The sequence below is a fragment of the Poecilia reticulata genome, linkage group LG19, assembly GCF_000633615.1.
Source record: "Poecilia reticulata strain Guanapo linkage group LG19, Guppy_female_1.0+MT, whole genome shotgun sequence".
NCBI classification, from domain to species: Eukaryota; Metazoa; Chordata; class Actinopteri; order Cyprinodontiformes; family Poeciliidae; genus Poecilia; species Poecilia reticulata.
In genome coordinates, this window is record NC_024349.1 from 17,529,795 (window position 1) to 17,547,078 (window position 17,284).

The 17,284-nt window shown below is 38.8% G+C and overlaps 2 protein-coding genes across 3 annotated transcripts; both read right to left on the reverse strand.

The window, feature by feature from the left end:
* Positions 1–260: 260 nt before the first annotated feature.
* On the reverse strand, positions 261–14,188 carry osbpl7 (oxysterol binding protein-like 7). Of its 2 annotated transcripts, none has more exons than XM_017310644.1 (23): positions 13,915–14,188; positions 11,524–11,732; positions 11,216–11,362; positions 11,065–11,118; positions 9,843–9,956; positions 9,593–9,745; positions 9,352–9,475; positions 8,719–8,837; positions 8,538–8,630; positions 8,391–8,414; positions 7,201–7,351; positions 6,897–7,003; positions 6,646–6,802; positions 5,868–6,014; positions 5,647–5,783; positions 5,037–5,174; positions 4,663–4,726; positions 4,507–4,585; positions 2,302–2,446; positions 2,021–2,171; positions 1,713–1,839; positions 1,447–1,569; positions 261–1,167 (listed from the first exon to the last, which is right to left on the reverse strand). In XM_017310644.1, exons 2-23 carry the CDS (start codon positions 11,653–11,655, stop codon positions 1,059–1,061), a joined length of 2,595 nt encoding a protein of 864 aa, XP_017166133.1. In that variant the 5' UTR covers positions 11,656–11,732; positions 13,915–14,188; the 3' UTR covers positions 261–1,058. The 2 variants fall into 2 exon arrangements, with proteins under 2 accessions (XP_017166133.1, XP_008435640.1); XM_008437418.2 differs by having other exon boundaries at positions 8,538–8,627; positions 11,216–11,359; positions 13,915–14,187.
* Positions 14,189–15,169: 981 nt separating this feature from the next.
* On the reverse strand, positions 15,170–17,058 carry mrpl10 (mitochondrial ribosomal protein L10). The gene is made up of 3 exons (XM_017310751.1): positions 16,871–17,058; positions 16,394–16,538; positions 15,170–15,659 (listed from the first exon to the last, which is right to left on the reverse strand). The coding sequence occupies exons 1-3, from the start codon at positions 16,973–16,975 to the stop codon at positions 15,421–15,423; spliced, it is 489 nt and encodes a 162-aa protein (XP_017166240.1). The 5' UTR covers positions 16,976–17,058; the 3' UTR covers positions 15,170–15,420.
* Between the last annotated feature and the right edge of the window lie 226 nt (positions 17,059–17,284).

Sequence of the window (17,284 nt, forward strand, 5' to 3'; positions counted from 1 at the left end):
TGTTCATTTGGTGGATTTCAGCCTCATAAACAAAGCTATGCACACACTTCCTCTGACTGAAGGCTATTTACAGTGAGATGATTTGAATTTTCTGCAAACCACTACCCATTTGATTCATTATAACTGATGGTAGGTGTGAATACCAGCATCCTGAGCACAAAATTAATCACTATTGATCAAGTTATAGCCATAGAAAAATAAATAATAATTATAAACTTTACTCAATGTTTTTCCATTGCACCAAGAATAATAATCAAAAGTAGTTGGKTACGTATTATCATCTTTATTAGTAAACATATTGTTTTAGATAACCAGTATACAGTAAATAAATAACTTGTACAAGAAAGACATCTCAAAGGGTAAATATTGCATAATTTTTGCCCTTTAGCAAAGCGCTTCATCCAAAGTGAGCTACGCCTGAGGAACAACATTCAGTTGTAGACCGATTTAACAAAAATCGGTCTCAATTAAAACATGTGCAGCGTCCATCATTCATCGCTCACTTGCTGGTTTCCTGAACAAAGTACGACGTAAACCTGCTGTACCTTATTTGGCCTCTGGAGGCAGCAAAAACAGCTAGAAAGCCCACAGAGGACAGAGATGCTGCTCCATGCATGGTGGCAGAATCATAACATCTACACAGCAGCAACGTCAGGTGGTTTTACTTTGACTGTAAAATAGATTCCAGCTTATTTATCCAGTCAATTAGAAAGTGCAGTTTAAGCTGTTTAAGAGGACGAKATTTCAATGACATTTTACACAAGATTCAAAAACAGACTCTAATCTTAAAGAAAACTTTTCAGTTCCTAAAATTGTGCGCGCATCAAGTTGAAATGTTCTATAAATCATGATACAATAAGCTTATAAAAGGGAAAGTTCTTTCTGTTTCCCCACAAGTTGTGTCAAAGTGTGTCGACGAAGGTTCGCCCGTGAGAGACCAGAAGCAGCACCGTCTCCACTCTGTYAGAGTAGGTCATTTATGCTGTTCAAAACCACCAAACAGTGGCGGTTTTCTCATTAAAGCTACGCTGTGTGCATGTCGCTGAGGTCTCTTTCCATTACCACAGGACTGTATTTGCAAGATTAGAAAAACCTGGATCGTCCCTGAGCTTCCAGTAAGTGCCATTGGTCAGCCACACGTCCCGTCCACAGGAATCTTTGGCTTTCCTGAGGCAAAGAACGGGAGGAGATTAGCGATTTGAAAACCTGGAATATACTGGTGATCATGCTGACAGCTGTGAAAAACATATTTCGTTTTTCACGAAATATGGATTATACACTTTGCAGCCTCTGAAACATCTTTGCGTTACCCATGCTTTGAATTGCTAATTTATTGAATATTTGTTTAGGAAAAATTATGACCTATGAGTCCACTTTGTAAATTAAAGGACATTTTTCCACAGTTTGACCAACAAACAAATCTGTCCAGATTTAGTCTGCACTTACTTGAAAAACCGAGGCATATGCTCCTCACCCCTCTTGGCCAGCTGCTTTCTCCGCTCTCTTTGAATTTCTTCAACGTCGTCTTTCTTCCTGTCGGCCTCAGCAACTTTTCCTTCCTCCAGCATTCTGCAGAACACCAAGAAAGAAGCACAACCCCAAAAGTAAGCTGCATAATTTATCACTTTGTGCCATCGTTTTTCACAACCTACACATCKGTAATTTTGAACGCTGGTTTTAAATAGTGTTTGAAATCAGAAGGGATCTCCGACCTTTGGTCCGGGCGCAGGCGAGTGTCGGTGGGAGGGAGGAGAGGCTTCAGGTTTGGTGTGAGTTCATTCAGCTCCATGGCAAACGAAGAGAAGCCGTAATACAGCAGGTAATCCTTTGGCTGAGGATCTGTACAGGACAGAAGCCGCCCAGATGGGCCGCAGCGCAAACGTGACACTTGGATTTATGCTGCTTAAACCTTTCACCTCAAAAGCAGAATCTTTGTGCAGTGATTAACAACAACATCGACGTGCGATGCAGACACCTCAGAGCAGTGTGTTTTATTTTTCGCTGAAATAAGGAGACTCACTCGGCTTCCAGATGCATTTTGGAGTCGGCAGAGTATCGCAGAAGATGCCCTCGTGCCAAAGACCTCCAAAGCGGTGAATGACGTTGCCGCTTTGGTCGATAACTGTCCCTTGCACTTCATTCTTGTTTGAGTCCGAACCCCAGTAACGAGACTGAATGAGAACGCGAGGAAAATTGTTTTTGGTTGTTTTGTTTTTTTTGCTTTGTTTTTTTTTTTTTTTTTTTTCAAAGAAGGCATTAAAAGAAAAATATTCAGAGTTTCTGAGAAGCTGCTTCCTTAACCTTGACGAAGGTGATCTTGCAGGTGCAGGTGTTGTTAGTCAGGTTCTGAATGGTCACCTCTCCGTAATGCTCCAGATACCTCTGCTGGCTGAGCACGTTGTGGATGCAGGTTACCACTTTGTTCCACTCATAGTGATCACCATACCTAGAAAACGTTCAAAATACAGTCGAGTTAAAGCGACTCCCAAGGGATCAATCAGTAAAGCAAATATTCAATAAATGCAGATTTTCATTTGTGTCATTYAAAAAATAACATTTGCTCTATTGCAAGGCTGCTGTCCCACCGATGCTTATCTTGCCACATGCCCAAAATGTGTATTTTTAATAGATGTCTTAATTTAACAACAATTACATTAATCTGAAACATCGAGTCCTGTCTATGTGCTTCAGTTTGGTAAAGTGCAGCTGTATTTAACATTTAGTGTTCTGCTGTGTTCAAATGGAGGATGTTGCTATTKCTGTGATGTCACCATTTTTTCTCCATACTTATTGAGCAGGAGAATGAAGGTCAGTGACTTATGCACAGGCTATTGGTGCCTCAAAGTTGAAACAATTGACATAAGAATAATGCAAGGCCAGGTCCCCCACCAAGTCAGCCATTTCAAGCATTCAGCATGAAGACATGAGTTAATTTTCATAGCATATGCACAGAGAAGCCTGAGAGTAACCAATGATATTATTGGGTAATTGATACAAAATCTGAGTAGTACTTTCATTGGTTACAATTGAAGTTGCACTTACTGTATGTGAAGTTTATATAGAGTGACATGTTTAAAAAGTTTCTAACTTTTTAATGTCCAAAAAATAGCAACAGCCTGTCTTAGCAGAAGATGAAGGTGACGCTCAAGTGTTATTTACTTAAAGCAGCACATCTTCATTAAACCACCAGATCACAGTCAGATACGCAATAGTATTACGCAGTTTTGAATGTTTTCTGTTGATTTCAATAAAACATGTAAAAAGACCATAAAAGACTGTGATAGACATTTGCATTTTATAATACGAATGTTTTGATATTTCCTGTATTTCTTTATATTTTCCTCCAAAGCAGTGAAACCTTTCACAGAAAGTCTCCAGGGTTACCTCTGATGCTACATATTTGTACCATCAGGTTTGATAACTACGTAAATCTGTTTTCTGCTTCTTCTAGAGAAGGCAAATATTTTCCATTCCAAATCAAAAACATATCTCTGGCAACGTGTCTTACCCTAAAAGTTTCATTTGTTACTGTTGYCCACGTCCACTGCCAATAGTTGTATTACCAGACATTTTCTGTAAAATAATTTGTTGGCGTTTCATGGTGGAGGTCGTGATCTTTGCCTTGGAAACCACTGATTTACAGGACTGAATTTGGAGCAATAAGATCCTACTCTACCTCCTAAAATCTTTTTAACACTCACCTCTTCCAAGAACAATTAGTCACCTAACACCTTCAGCACGCTAATTCCCACTTACTCCGCACTTCTCTGCCTGGGCTGCTTCACCTGTGGTTATATTTAGTGCTTCGTGCTGATGCCAGCATTTAACACTAGTCTAAAAACAAGTAATGTTGTTCCACACTTGTGCATTGCTTTCAGTAACTATTGCAAATTCGGGGTTTTGAAAAGGGATTAATTCAAACACTATTAATGCCTCTGCAAGGTTCCCATTGTGTTTGTACAGCTGTTGTGGATTTTACTAGTGGAGGCTGAGATTTGAACAAGCATAACACGGCCTCTTCATKCWTTAGATATTTATGATAATAGATKATGAAAAATGATCAGATAGCTTTCAAAGCTAAAGTGATTTTAARCCTAACATTATGTGTGAGTCATGCACTGGTAATTACCAGTGCATTTATTATAATAAATGAGCTGGAAGACAACTCTCAAAAAGCACAGTTTCCACATGGATTATTTTCAGTCACTGTAAAAATAAACTACACACCCGGGTTATTTTGCAGCCTAGAAAGTATTTTTATTCAATACTACTTTAAACCAATGAGCATTGGCAATAAAAAAAATCATTTTATATTAACCAAAATAGCAAACTGAAATGACAGCTAATTTTGTGTGGGATAAAATACTAACTGCCATAGGAAGGTTTTCTATTTTCTGCTAGCTAAATTAAGACATGCTTTAAGCTTCCTAAAAAAAAATAAAAATAAATAAATAAATCAAGTGTTATATCTGCCAAAGCAGCAGTGAATATGCCAAGATGGTTTACCTTGSCAAAGTTACATTGACCATTCCTGTTGGCAGAATCTCCAGTGACTTTCCCCAGAATTTATTCTTCCACCTTTGGTCTGTTGACACAAGGCAACGCATTTATACACATGTGAAGGAGCAACCTTTTATAAACAGATGTTAACAGAGCGGTTACCTTGCCAAAACGTGAAGCTTTCTGACTCAGCATGGCAGGCTGAGATGGGTGGGTGGTGGCATACCTGGTACAGAATTAAGAAGTGATTTTWWAAAAAAAAACTTTGACAAATACAACATATACACAAATCTCACTTGTTAGCTTTTTTTAAGGGGTRAAATTAAACTGCAAACGGCTGAAGAATTCATATTAATCTTCTGTAAGTTTTTAAGGCAATAAATCATTTTATGTGAATCAACAGGAATTGGTTAGACAGAGCAGACAAATAAAACCATGGGTTAGTCATCTTAATGTCCTATCATGATTATATTAAATCTACTGCAGAGTWCAAGTATTCCTTTTAAATTCTTATGTGGAAAAGAAGACGSGGCTACCTGCTCACTGACGAAGCGGAAACCTCGATCATCTCTGATGCACTCGAAGGTTTCTCCCAAAACTGGATTAAAGGGCTTGTAGCGGTTTCTGAACGTTGCAGTGGAATAACCAGAAATGGCGAAGGCAGCGACGTAAACCTGGATTTGTGAAAATAAAAAAGGATTTAGGCTCGTTTAATTTTCTTCAAAGATAACTTTGAAAATGACTACCAGTACATTTATTTCAGCTAACTGAAAGGGATGGAGATTGAATATTTTCAAATTCATTTCAACTTTGCTTCACCCGCCAACTTTCATGTGGAGACTTCTTTCCTTTCTTTATTTTAAAATAACGTCGAGGTAAGATGGTCATTTTGTTTTACCGCTGGTGCAAGATGAAAACATCTAAACTAGACCAACGCATTGCTAATAGAAGCTATCCCTTAATGCCATGACAAGTCATATAAAACTCAGAACTATTCATTTTGTCATAATTTCTTCTTTGTAATATTAACACATTCAACTCATGATCTTGAGAAAGATGGCAAGATGAGTTTGTCAGCTAATATTAACACACATGTTTTTTGTTTTTTTTTGCACACAATCATCCTGCGTATCAGGACAGTCTTACCATCCTCTGGTATGGGTCTGGTGTGTTGCTGGCCATGTCCAGCAGCTCGCTGTACTCCAGCTCTTCACACAGCCTCTGCAACAGGTTAACTGGCTCATTGAGAGCTGCTGGCATGGAGACCCGAGCCAAGTCTTTACCTGAGGAAAAAAGGGACAGATGCCTCCAAAAAATGTAACGTCAGTTGTAGTTTTTTCCTGTCTGAACTAGGAAGCGCTACTTGCCTATGTTATTGTAGAGAATAGCCATGAGGCCGACGTGGCTGTTGTCAGGGCAGGGAGCCGGCAGAGTCGTTCGACGGCCRGTGCTCTTGGGAACAACATTGTTTGGAGTCTTGGAAATACTCGCTCGGTACTTTCTGGTCGTCGACGCTGCACGGTGTGAGAAAATATGAATTAATGTTGATCTCACATTTTCTTTTTTCGTTTTATTTTATTTTTTTGAGGCTCTGAAACAGAGGGGTAGGAGCTGTGCTAGAAAAACACAATGAAACGTGAATATATTATGTTTTACTGTGATGAAAAGCGTTCAGATCTCTAGTTWTGTTCTTAATGAAGTAGTGGCTCATATGATGATTTCATAGTAGGATAACCTTGAGTAATAAAAATACCGTAGTTTCACRATGCCATTTGCTCTTGTTTTCTGGTTTTAGTTTTCACTTTCATTTCCCCACTGAAGTACAATAAAGGTTATTTTTATTTCWCTCTGTATGTTAATTATTTKGAATACATTGACATAAGCAAAAAGAGGCTACATCTGCTACATGCAGTAGTTCTTAAATACTTAATGTAAACAATATACCTTTCTAAGAATTGGGACTTATATTAGCTCRGTAATTAGYTGAGCTCATCTTTAATTTGTAGCTTGCCAATGTACTTTTAAAACCATGKTTTTGGTTGATGATGATCAAATGATTCCTTAAGGGTTGTCCCACAATCAGGCCCTTGGGGGTGAGGGTAACGGCTGAGGTAACGTTAGTTCAAAATSTTCAGCCGTACTCACCGTGTCCCTCCTCTGGTTCTGAATTACTGGTGCTTCCGTCGCTGAGCCCGGATTCATCAGACACCTCAGAAGAGCTGCCACAAAGGACGTCGTCGTTGGCGTCAAAATACTCTGCCGCCGAATCCGTTACTGAAGGAGGCCCGTGAGACGGCACAGGCTGATGGCGATAGACGGAGAAGCAAGAAGGAGCTCTGAAACTGGTCCTCCAAACAAGTAAGGCAGGAAAACAYGGCAGAAGATGTTTGTCGTACCACAGCTAACGTGTTAGACTGATGGAGGTTGTTGGCTTCCCAGGCTTCTTGCAGTTTTTGCCTCTCCAGAGCCAGAGTTCCATGCACTGACTTCAGGGAAGAAAGCACTGAAGATGCACAGGAGAATAATTTAGAAGCACATGACATGTCAGTGGATAATACTATAGTGTTTTCCATGGACTTTCTCTGGCCACCATTGAACATGTTGAGCCTTAAATAAGTCCTTCCATGTCTTCAAATTTGTTAATCTCGGTGAAAACTGAAGATAAACATTCGTGGTGCTGTTTGGATTTGTTTGTCTGACCTTGAGTTGACATGGCGCAGATGTCCTGCTGAATTTTCTTGCCCTCGGGTGATAAGATAGTGGGAGGGGCCAGCTGGGAGTAGACATAGTCGGGTATAGAGGGCACTGACACGCCGAGGTGGGACGAGCTGCTCAGGTGACTGGAGGACAGCTGTGAGGTGGACAGGAGAGGACAWGTTATGGTAGAAATACTGGTTAATTTAACAATTCGCCTTTTGTCTGTCAGTTTGTTCCTGGTGCTCCGATCTTTTATCCTGCACAAAAAGTGTGCRCTTGAACYCACATGCACCCTGACAGACAGCTGGAMGGAATCTGGGCTCTGTGTCAAACTAGGCTCAAATAGTATTTGTCCACTTGTATTGAGCGTCTGAAGCCAAACGACATTTGCATGAAGGTTTCTGACTCATGAAAGCTTCTAATGAAAAGTAGAACATGGATTCTGCAAGCTTAGTGTTCACAATCAAGAACCTTTTAAGGTTTTCCTAGTTTTTAATCCCAAAAAACATAAATTTTACCGGGACTTTATGTGAAAGACCAATACRAAACAGAGCAGAAGGAAAACGATGCGTGGTTTCCAAAATCCAGACAAAAATCTATAAAGTGTGGTGTRCATTTGTGTTTAGCCCCTCAAGACAAGCTAAGCTAAACCAAGCTAGCTCAGTATTTGGTATAAATATTACTTGAAGCRTAACCTCCAGAAAGATCTTACAGCAATAAAGCATCAATACATTGGAGCTAAAATTATACTTTTATTGCAAAACTTTGACTTGATGGTGCAACTAGAAGCAGAGCAAGACATGTAAACAAAACATTTCTCCCACTAACTCTGGTGATTGTGACACTTAGKTGAGCCTAATTGGATCAGTGTAATCATTTTACAGTTTTGTTTTWTATCAAATTGTTGAATTAGTTATTTATTCAAAATCAAATAGGATTTAACTGAACAGCTATTATAGGAGTAATGTTGTCTTTTGCAGGTCAGCATTCTTTAAAGAACAATATGAAACATTTTCCAAGAAATTGCGGTGAAGTGATGTCATTGAATGAATGAGCATGATATGGAAATGCATTGCATTTGTACATCTACCTCAAATTTAAGTAAAAAATGAATTGTGTTGCATTTTGATCCAGTTACATAGCTATTACTTTACAGATCAAGCAGATTGATAATCTGCCTGTCGGCAACTCACCGACTTGGAAATYCCCCGAACAGGCTTTGAAATGAATAAAAGAAAGTTTTAAACAAATACAATCAAAATCCAGACACCCAAAATTATGAACTTATATAAATGTTAAAGTGGTGCATAAAGAGAGAGAGAGAGAGAGAGAATTCTTACCATTCCCAGGGCCTCCACTCTGGATAGTGTGCGCGAGTGACCCCAAATCTTTCCTGACTTTGTCTTCTTTGGCTTCTCAAGTGACAGATTCTGCTTAAAGAAAAAAAAAAGATTGGATAGTGCTTTATGTCTTAATTAACCTTAATTACAGCAGCTGTATAAATCAAGGGCCTATGAATACCTGTGTGCTGATGATGCGTTGCAGGTCTCCGTTAGTGAAATTCTGGCCCACCTCCATGGCCTGAAGCCTCAGAATTAAACGGTTCAGCTCCGACAGGTCCAGATTACAGCGATTTAACTCTGAAACAAATGGTTCTGTTCAGTCAGTTCTCCAACTTCTGGTTTTCACTTGATTTACTGAAAACAAATGCAATTAATTCAATGTTTATTTGCATTCATGAATCCGTTATTTATGTTTAGTATAAATTATGATTCCAACTTTAATAAATATGCCTTCAATAAGATTTCTACTGTAAATTATTCATTTGTATATTGTAATCTCCATTTATTATTTTTTTAATCCCATATTTAAGGTGAATCCGATATGGAACATATTCACTTGATGACCTTTCTAATCAAGAAAGTATCTTTTTCCTTCATAGTTAAAGTTTGATGTTTTATTTTCAATTGTGGTAAGTAAGAAAATAATAAAAAATCTGTTTGTTTGTTTTTTTTCAGTTAGTCTTTAGGTTGCGCGGTGCTAAATAAATTTTATTCATAAAGGGTGAAAGCAGCCGTGGTTTGTAAYGGTTGATGACCTCTGGCCTTTGGTTTCTGGTCTTTGGTCTTTTCTAGCTGACTGTGCGTAAAATACCTTGAACGCATGTGTCTGGATTGTGGCTGTGCCTCAGCCAGGCCGACACCTTGGAGTTCACAGCAGTGTTGGCCGATGGTAGGACCCCCGATCCTCCCGCTGAATTTTCAACTCCTGCCAAACTCTGGTACCACAAAAACGGACACAAAAAAAAAGTCAAAAGCAGCAAACGTAGGACTCATTTCTTAACCTCCCGGAGAGAAGGCGCTGWTCGGGTTGATTCTAGTGATTTCATAGTTACCACATCTCCATTTCTGTGAGCTTGTCCGGTCTGCGTCGYGTTGGACAGCGTCTGYAGGAGGCCWCCGTGAGCGTGAGTTGTCTCGTTCTTTTTGTACAGGCGGTGTGCTTGCAGCTTCGTCACCCAAATGTAGAAGAGATCGTGGCTTTTTGCCTGGAAGATAAAAATAAGTCTTTTGTCTTTTAGCTTGGACAGCACTCTGCTGTTTTTGTTTAAAACTAAGCAGCAACAATTTAATGACCATGCTTACCTTGATGTGGTAGAGGATGTCCCCAGCGTCCAAGTCGATCCGATTAGATTTTTTGTTTATYGACATAACAGCATGACTAACATCTAGTGAACCCTGGACTCGACCCTTGGACACCTGATGGGGGAAAAAAAGAAGATTTAAGTGCTTTCAAAGCCTGTAGCATAAAATCGTAACTTCCTTATTTTCTAGTATTCAAGTTAGTACAGGCATATCTTTAAARCTGTGCAAAGGCAGATGTCAGGAAGGAAACGTGAAGAAATGTGAGAAGAAATGTGAAGATAATTGTGACAAAAACAACACTAAAAACTAAATTTTCTCCTCCTCATATTTGTTTTTAGTTATGAAGCAAAATCCAATAAAGATTATTGTGTACCAGACAGGCGTAACATTATAACCACCTACATGAAAGTGTGTTGGTCTCCCGTCTTTGCTGTCAGATATTAATGAAGATTATCTTTTAGCTTGATACCAACATTTCAAAACATGTGCAAGAAAATCAAGTTTGGTGCCTCCATAATATACTTAACCTTTGYATGACAAAGGTAATCAAAATCAAAGTAACCTTGTGACCAGAGCACCTTCCTCCACGTGTTTGTTGTGTCTCCTGCACACTGCAAACATGACTTCTTATTTCTTTCTTTAACAAGGAGGTTTCTTCTGGCCACTCGTAAAAGAAACCCAMCAGATTTGTAAAGAGCATGTGACTAGTTGTCAAGTCGACAGATTAAATTACACTAATTTGTAATTSGAGGGGGTCTGATTAGAGGGTTCTGAATTCTTGTATTTGTTGAAAACCRTGGATCATTTTCCTTCCACTTCAAAATCATGCGCAACTTTGCGTTGGACTATCGCACAAAATCCCAATAAAATACACTGCTCAAAAAAATAAAGGGAACACTTAAACAACACAATATAACTCCAAGTAAATCAAACTTCTGTGAAATCAAACTGTCCACTTAGGAAGCAACACTGATTGACAACGGGGACCCTCATCGGGTCAATCAGTGTTGCTTCCTAAGTGGACAGTTTGATTTCACAGAAGTTTGATTTACTTGGAGTTATATTGTGTTGTTTAAGTGTTCCCTTTATTTTTTTGAGCAGTATATATTGYGGTCTATTGATATGATATGGCAAAAGGTAAACARGTTCAAGCTTCATGAATATTTTCTGGCTAAACACTGTATTGTATTGTCAGTATTTAAAGGCTTAAATGTTCACTTACATCTTGTTGGTTTTTGGAGTAGCGTAAGATTCCTGYTTCCAGAACAAAATATCTCTGTAAAATAAGAWAAATCTCAATATAGCATAATAGTGAGAATAGTGAGACTGTACAATTATTACATTTATTCATCTCCCACYATCAGCCCCCTCACCTTGTGCCAGCCTTTCAGAGGCCACTTCCTCCTCTTGAGAAGATACCCCTCACACATTCCTGGAGGACTCATATCCTGAGGACACTCACTTCCTGCTTGCATTTCTACTTGAAGGTCATCAATTACTTCCCAGTCTTTGATAACCTGCTTACACGTGAAACAGAAAATCACTTGAGATTGTGTGTTTTAGTTCAGGAAGGAACAGATTCTTCTGGGATAAACGTACAATTTCTACAATTGTTCCAACAGCTTTTTTTWTTATTATTATTTCTATTCTGCACGAAGACTGAAACTGACCTGTGACTGACCTGTCTGGAGTGACGAGACGACAGAGTGCTGCTGCTCTGAGAGAGGGCCGGCTTGTTCCACGGCGGTGACGTCTTCTCCAGACCACTCGCCAGCGATTGGCTGCGATTGAGTGAAGGTCCATTCAAGTCCATGTCTGTCCTCACGCTCCTCTTGTCCTCACGCTCCTCTGTGTGTTCAGAAAGACCCTCCACAATCTGCTGAAAGCCTCCTGTGGTCAGAAAAAGTGAAGTAGAAATAGAGAAAGGATTAACTTCTTTAAAAAACGTGTTGTCTTGTTACAGGCACAGAGTTAAAGGGAGAAAATCCAACATGAAATTTAGAGATTGTTTTGAAATTAAAATCTGAAAAGCATGGCAAGTATTCGTTGCTTGAATTACTCTCCTTAATTACATCCTTAAATAAAGTATGATGTAACCAATTGCTTAAGAAGACATAAATTAATATATGAGGTTATGGTCATGCATTCGAAAAACTGTGAGTTGGAAAACAACCTGAGCAAACCGTCTTCACAGTAAAACATGGTAGCGGCAGCATAACAGCAACCAAATGTGGCTTAAAAAATATTTATTCCTAAGATTTTCATCAGAAAAGAATTGGGAAACTCATATACTGTATTACTCTCACCCCTTCGTGTGAGTCGATCACATAAAACCAAATAAAAAATACATTGCRCTTTGGGATTGTAAAGTGAAMAAATGTAAGGGTGAAGSCCTATTTATCCAAGGCACTCATGAATTTCAAGTCTTAGCTTGAAATTCTTTTTTTTTTTTTTTTTTTTTTTTTTTWWMRRWWAMKGKKKYMAAARRAAMMAWWWTTTTYCCCCCYWAAAAAAAATCACATTTTGCAGCAAATTAAATGTCCAAAGCCAGTTGCGGATGGCGGTGGCCGGTTGTTAATCTGGTGTTGTATGTGACACGATGGTAAAGACTGCCTGCAAGAGGAAGATTAACCTTTGTCTAATTAGATTTTCAGAAGATGCTTTTAGCTACTTGGAGCAATTCGATCTCCAGCCAAAGAGCTGTGACACAACAATAAAAATTAACCTTTCGCATCGAAAGACGGCAACAAACCATTTCACAAGGTAGTTTGGTTAAAATGTCTTTAAATCGTGCAATAAGTTGCAAACTTWAAAAAATTTGCATTTTAAAACAAATCTATTCTATTCCTTTGTAGGTTAATGTTTTATTTWTTTAATGTATGTATGAAGAGCTAACTGCTAGTTATCCAAGGCAATTAATTGATATTTATGCATTTTAAGTGATTTAGATAGATTTCAGGACATCTTTGTGGATTTTTGTGTTGTTTTTGTTTTGTTTTGTTGGGGAGTTGCAGAATACACTTCTGCAAGTGTATTCTCTGCACTTGCAGAAGAAAGTGGAGAATACAAGGCAACTTTGGAAGTGTTATGTAAGGCCAGAAGGATGACCACAGTAACTGACCTCAGTAATGAAAGCATCACGGGGCGGAAACAGGATGAAAGGATTTGGAGGATTCTGAGCTCACTTACTCAAGTTTAAACGCAAGAAATACACTCTGTTTAAAGTTTTTATTTATTTATTTGTTGTTCTCTAGATAATTTAATATTAACAATAGCTCACTTATGGTTATTTATTTGGAAATTTTACAAAAATCCTTTCTAGTTTTGTAGAGCTCTCTGACAACATTCAGTGAGTGAATTAACATCATGTCTTATAAGAGGAGGCATTTTTTCCCCCCCTGCTGACCATCAGGAGCTGATATTTGTAATGTGGAAATCATGGCCAAGAAGTCATCCAAGGTGGAGGTGGCCTCCTGCCAGAGGGTGGGGTTAAAAGGCTCAGATTATGACAGCTATAATCTCTTTCTTGAAATAAAGACTGAGACAACTTCTCTCATTATTAATCCGTGTTCATGAATTACTCTGGAAAAATCAGTCCGACTAGTTTTACAGATTTTGCAAACGTTCAAATTTAAGTTGTTGATTTGGTCAGGGTGAGTTTAAATGTTCCATCTGTGTTTATTTCTTTGATCTATTTTTGCGTTTTTTGGTTTTCTATTTATAAAAGTTGAAAGTTAAACGTCTTCCGAGATGGGAGAGTATTTGTTCTTGTGCGTATRTAATTTTGACAAATAAAAACTTCAAAATGTACTCCAACCCTCTGATCAAACATCTGAAGAGGACAATAAAGCAGCTGTAGCCAAACATAAGCTAATGATTATTATTATTATCATTATTTAGAGAAGTTKGCTTAATTTGCCTCCTTTCCTCGGATGAAGACCTATTAAAATGTCACTGAAGARGTGAACGCTTGGATCTGTTCAGATTAGCGCTGTGGTGACGTGCTGTTCCCTCTTATGGTGTTTTGTATATTAAAAGCGTATTTTTTAAATATATTTTCAAAGGTGCTTACCTGAGTTTCATGTCCGACTCTCATCATCAGATGCCTTCATCCAGAAATACAAAAAAAAACACAAAAAACGATCTAATCAGTTAATTAGAAATCTGGAATAAACCATAGCTTGAAGTAGGAAGGGAGAAAAAAAACCTGTCTGAAAATGTTCAAATAAAGAAGTCAAAATACATGTTGAATCCACAGATTACCGACGATTCTGGCCACATAATCTGGCAGGCCGTGCCCTCTCTGCCGGCGGGGGGACGCGGGTTGCGTCCAAATCCAAGCAGGACTGCGCGCGGCAGGGAGCGCGCGCCGTACCCAACGTGTCCTGAGCATTATCCGCATTAGCTGGTATTATAGCGACTGTCTGAAAGGGACGTAGGAGAGCAGAAATGCGGCTCCGCTCACTCTGCACAGCCAGTTTACACAGCATGAAGCCACAGGAATGAGTTGGATCATGGATTGGATTTATGGAAGTTATCCGTCTAAAAGCGCAATTACGCGTTAAAAATGCCAAAGCGGAACGATTTCCTCAGTTCTTCATTTTCGTTGCATCTCTTACATTTATTTATGTTAAACGTGATTGTGGCTCACAGCAAATGAAAACCCAAATTTGAGATTTCCTAAGACCATAAAATAATTTTTAATATACTAAATTTATGTAATGACCTTGATTTGACCTACACAATCAAAATGACGTCTGCTGACTTGACAATTGTCCAGAAGACACATAGAGGGTGAGACAAAAAAAAGGTGGTAGCTAAAGACCAAAAATAATAATGGAAAGTCATATATGGGCAAAAAAAGTTGCAGAAAAATATGTAACAAGGAAACAACAGCCTTGAGAAAACTGTGGAACCCAAAGACCAAGAGTCAGGGGAGATTCACAAGGACTGGACTACGGCTGGATTAAAAGCTTCAAGAGCCTCCATCCACACACACAAAGAAGTCATGATTATTTTACTTCAGTTCATAAAAAAAAAAAAAAATTCCACCATTGGATGTTAGTTAATAATTACTCTAAGAAAAGACCAGACCCTAATAATCAAACTGACACAGATTACTGTACTGTAATCTGCAGATTAAAGTCAGTGTTTATTTTGGTGGAAGCATATTGTTTTAATGTTTTACATTAAATCTCCATCTGGTGGAAAGGCTCTGTAATGAATGTTATGAAATAATAACATTTAGAAACAATCCTGCTAATTCACACCTTTTGGGATTAGGAWTATGGCACAAAAATAACATTACAAAGCTAAATTTAAACAAATTTTGATTTTGAGCATATTCATTTTATTTACATACAAACAACCTAACATTAAGAGCTAAATTGACATTTTTGAAGCACTGTCTTTCAAAAGTTCCATAGTGAGGCTGAAGCCATTCACGCAGCCGCRACTGGGCTCCCAACAGCACTGCTATACCAAAGTCCGGTACCAAACAGCTGCCGTTTCAGTTCCTCCTCATTCTAACTAGAAGTAAATCTGCAAGGCAAAAGTCCAGAGGTGTTTCTGTGAAGATCTATGAGGCTTCCTCCGCTTTAGGCGTTGCCTCTGCGCCGCCGTCCGGGCTCTGCTGTTTGATGTACTGCTGCAGCAGGGCGGAGAGATGAGCCGGGTGGCGCTGCAGCATGAAGGCTGTGCGGGACGTCAGCATAGTCAGCCCGCTSACCAGCTCGCCCTGGATGACGGTCAGCGACGGCAGTTTGGAGTATCTGACCACGCCCTGTGCACTCAGCAGTGTGTTGTCTATGCAGGCGCCTACGGAGAGATGAGAAGATGATGTGGGTTTAGAAGAGAGGCCGCGGTGCTGAAGTTGGTCTGCAACAAAACTCGGRAATTCGACAAAAATGCTGTCGTTTGTAGTTGGCGCTCCAGAGTCTATGAAATTTACAAACTTCCTCTTATTTCAGGTTGATGATAATTCTGTTTCAAAGTTTAAATGCTGTGAAATAATCAGAAGTTATTTCTCATTTGGAAAATCAATTTCAAATCCAAGCTTTAATTTCTGGCAGACGCTTTGTGATGATGTGTTAATATTTCCACACGAAAAAAWATATATTTTCGTAACGATGCCATCTATTTTGCAGGTAGCATCATCTCCTTTTATGTTTATTTTGGAGTAACAGTGCAGACCTCTCAATTTAYTTGAAGGCATATTAATCTTGATGTATATAAACACTTGACTTTGCAGAAAATAATATCTAAAAACGTTTTGTTATTCTCATTATTCTGGCATTCAGCAAACAGAAACCGTTTAGGTGACTGATCTAAATGTATATTTTAACATTTAATCTAAATATGTAATTTCAATTGTTGTCCCCATACAAACTAAACATTTTTGAAGATAATACAATTTCAATAGACAGAAAGCCCTTTTTGGAAGTGGCCATTTCAACTACTTCTACTTTCTTGTCCGGATATATCCTATCGTGGATGTCCATCACAACATGCAGCAGAGTAGTTCTTTGGAAGCACTTAGAAAAAAAACATACCTAAGAGTGTCATCTGTGGGCTGACCCTGAGAGCAGACAACATCTCTTTCACCTTCGGCTCTTTGCTCACGAAGAGAACGGTGGGGCCGATAAACAGAGGAGCCATGTTGCTATAAGCTGAGTTACTCAGGAACGACAGCATTACCTGGAAAAAAAATAAAAATACAGAAAAGCTGAAAAAACTCAAAACATTCAGACTGGTAAAGGTGAATCACATTTTCCTGAAAGACACATATTTACAGTTTTCTATCTGGGGTATGTGTGCTACTTTTGCTTCATTTTTCTCCAAACGTCTGTACAAAAGTGCACAAATGTGCTGCAAGTTCTTTGATACAGTCGGTATCAAAACTTCTAAAACTATCCACTTTAAACATCACAGCGAGATGTTAAACTCCTTAATGCTGTTTTAATCAATACACAGCATCAAAACGAATCTATGACGTASCACTCACGGTGACYAAGAGGAATCCTAGTTACCTGGTTGGGGAAAAACTTAATTTTGATGTCGTGTTTGCCAAGTCTGTGTCTGAGCATCAGCATGTCATCAACTCCGCAGGGGTTTGTCTGGACCGCGGCGATCATTTTGCACTCCTYAAACACTTCCTCCAAATTCTTCTTCAGGAGTAAAACAAACTCATTATCCTGCAGGAAACAAAGGRAAAAAAWKTAGCAGAGGAAACTGCAAAAGTTTGGGTCGTTAAAAAGGAATAAATTCAGAGATTCTACCCATCAGTCGGTCAGAGACAAGAATTGGACAACTATCCTTTACTTTTGYTCAAATACAGAAAATCTGCATTATTAAGCCTAAGAACTCAGACTATTTGACTATTTTCAGTGAATAAATGTGTCTAATATAAACTGTAGCATAGTACCACATGTACAAACAACATC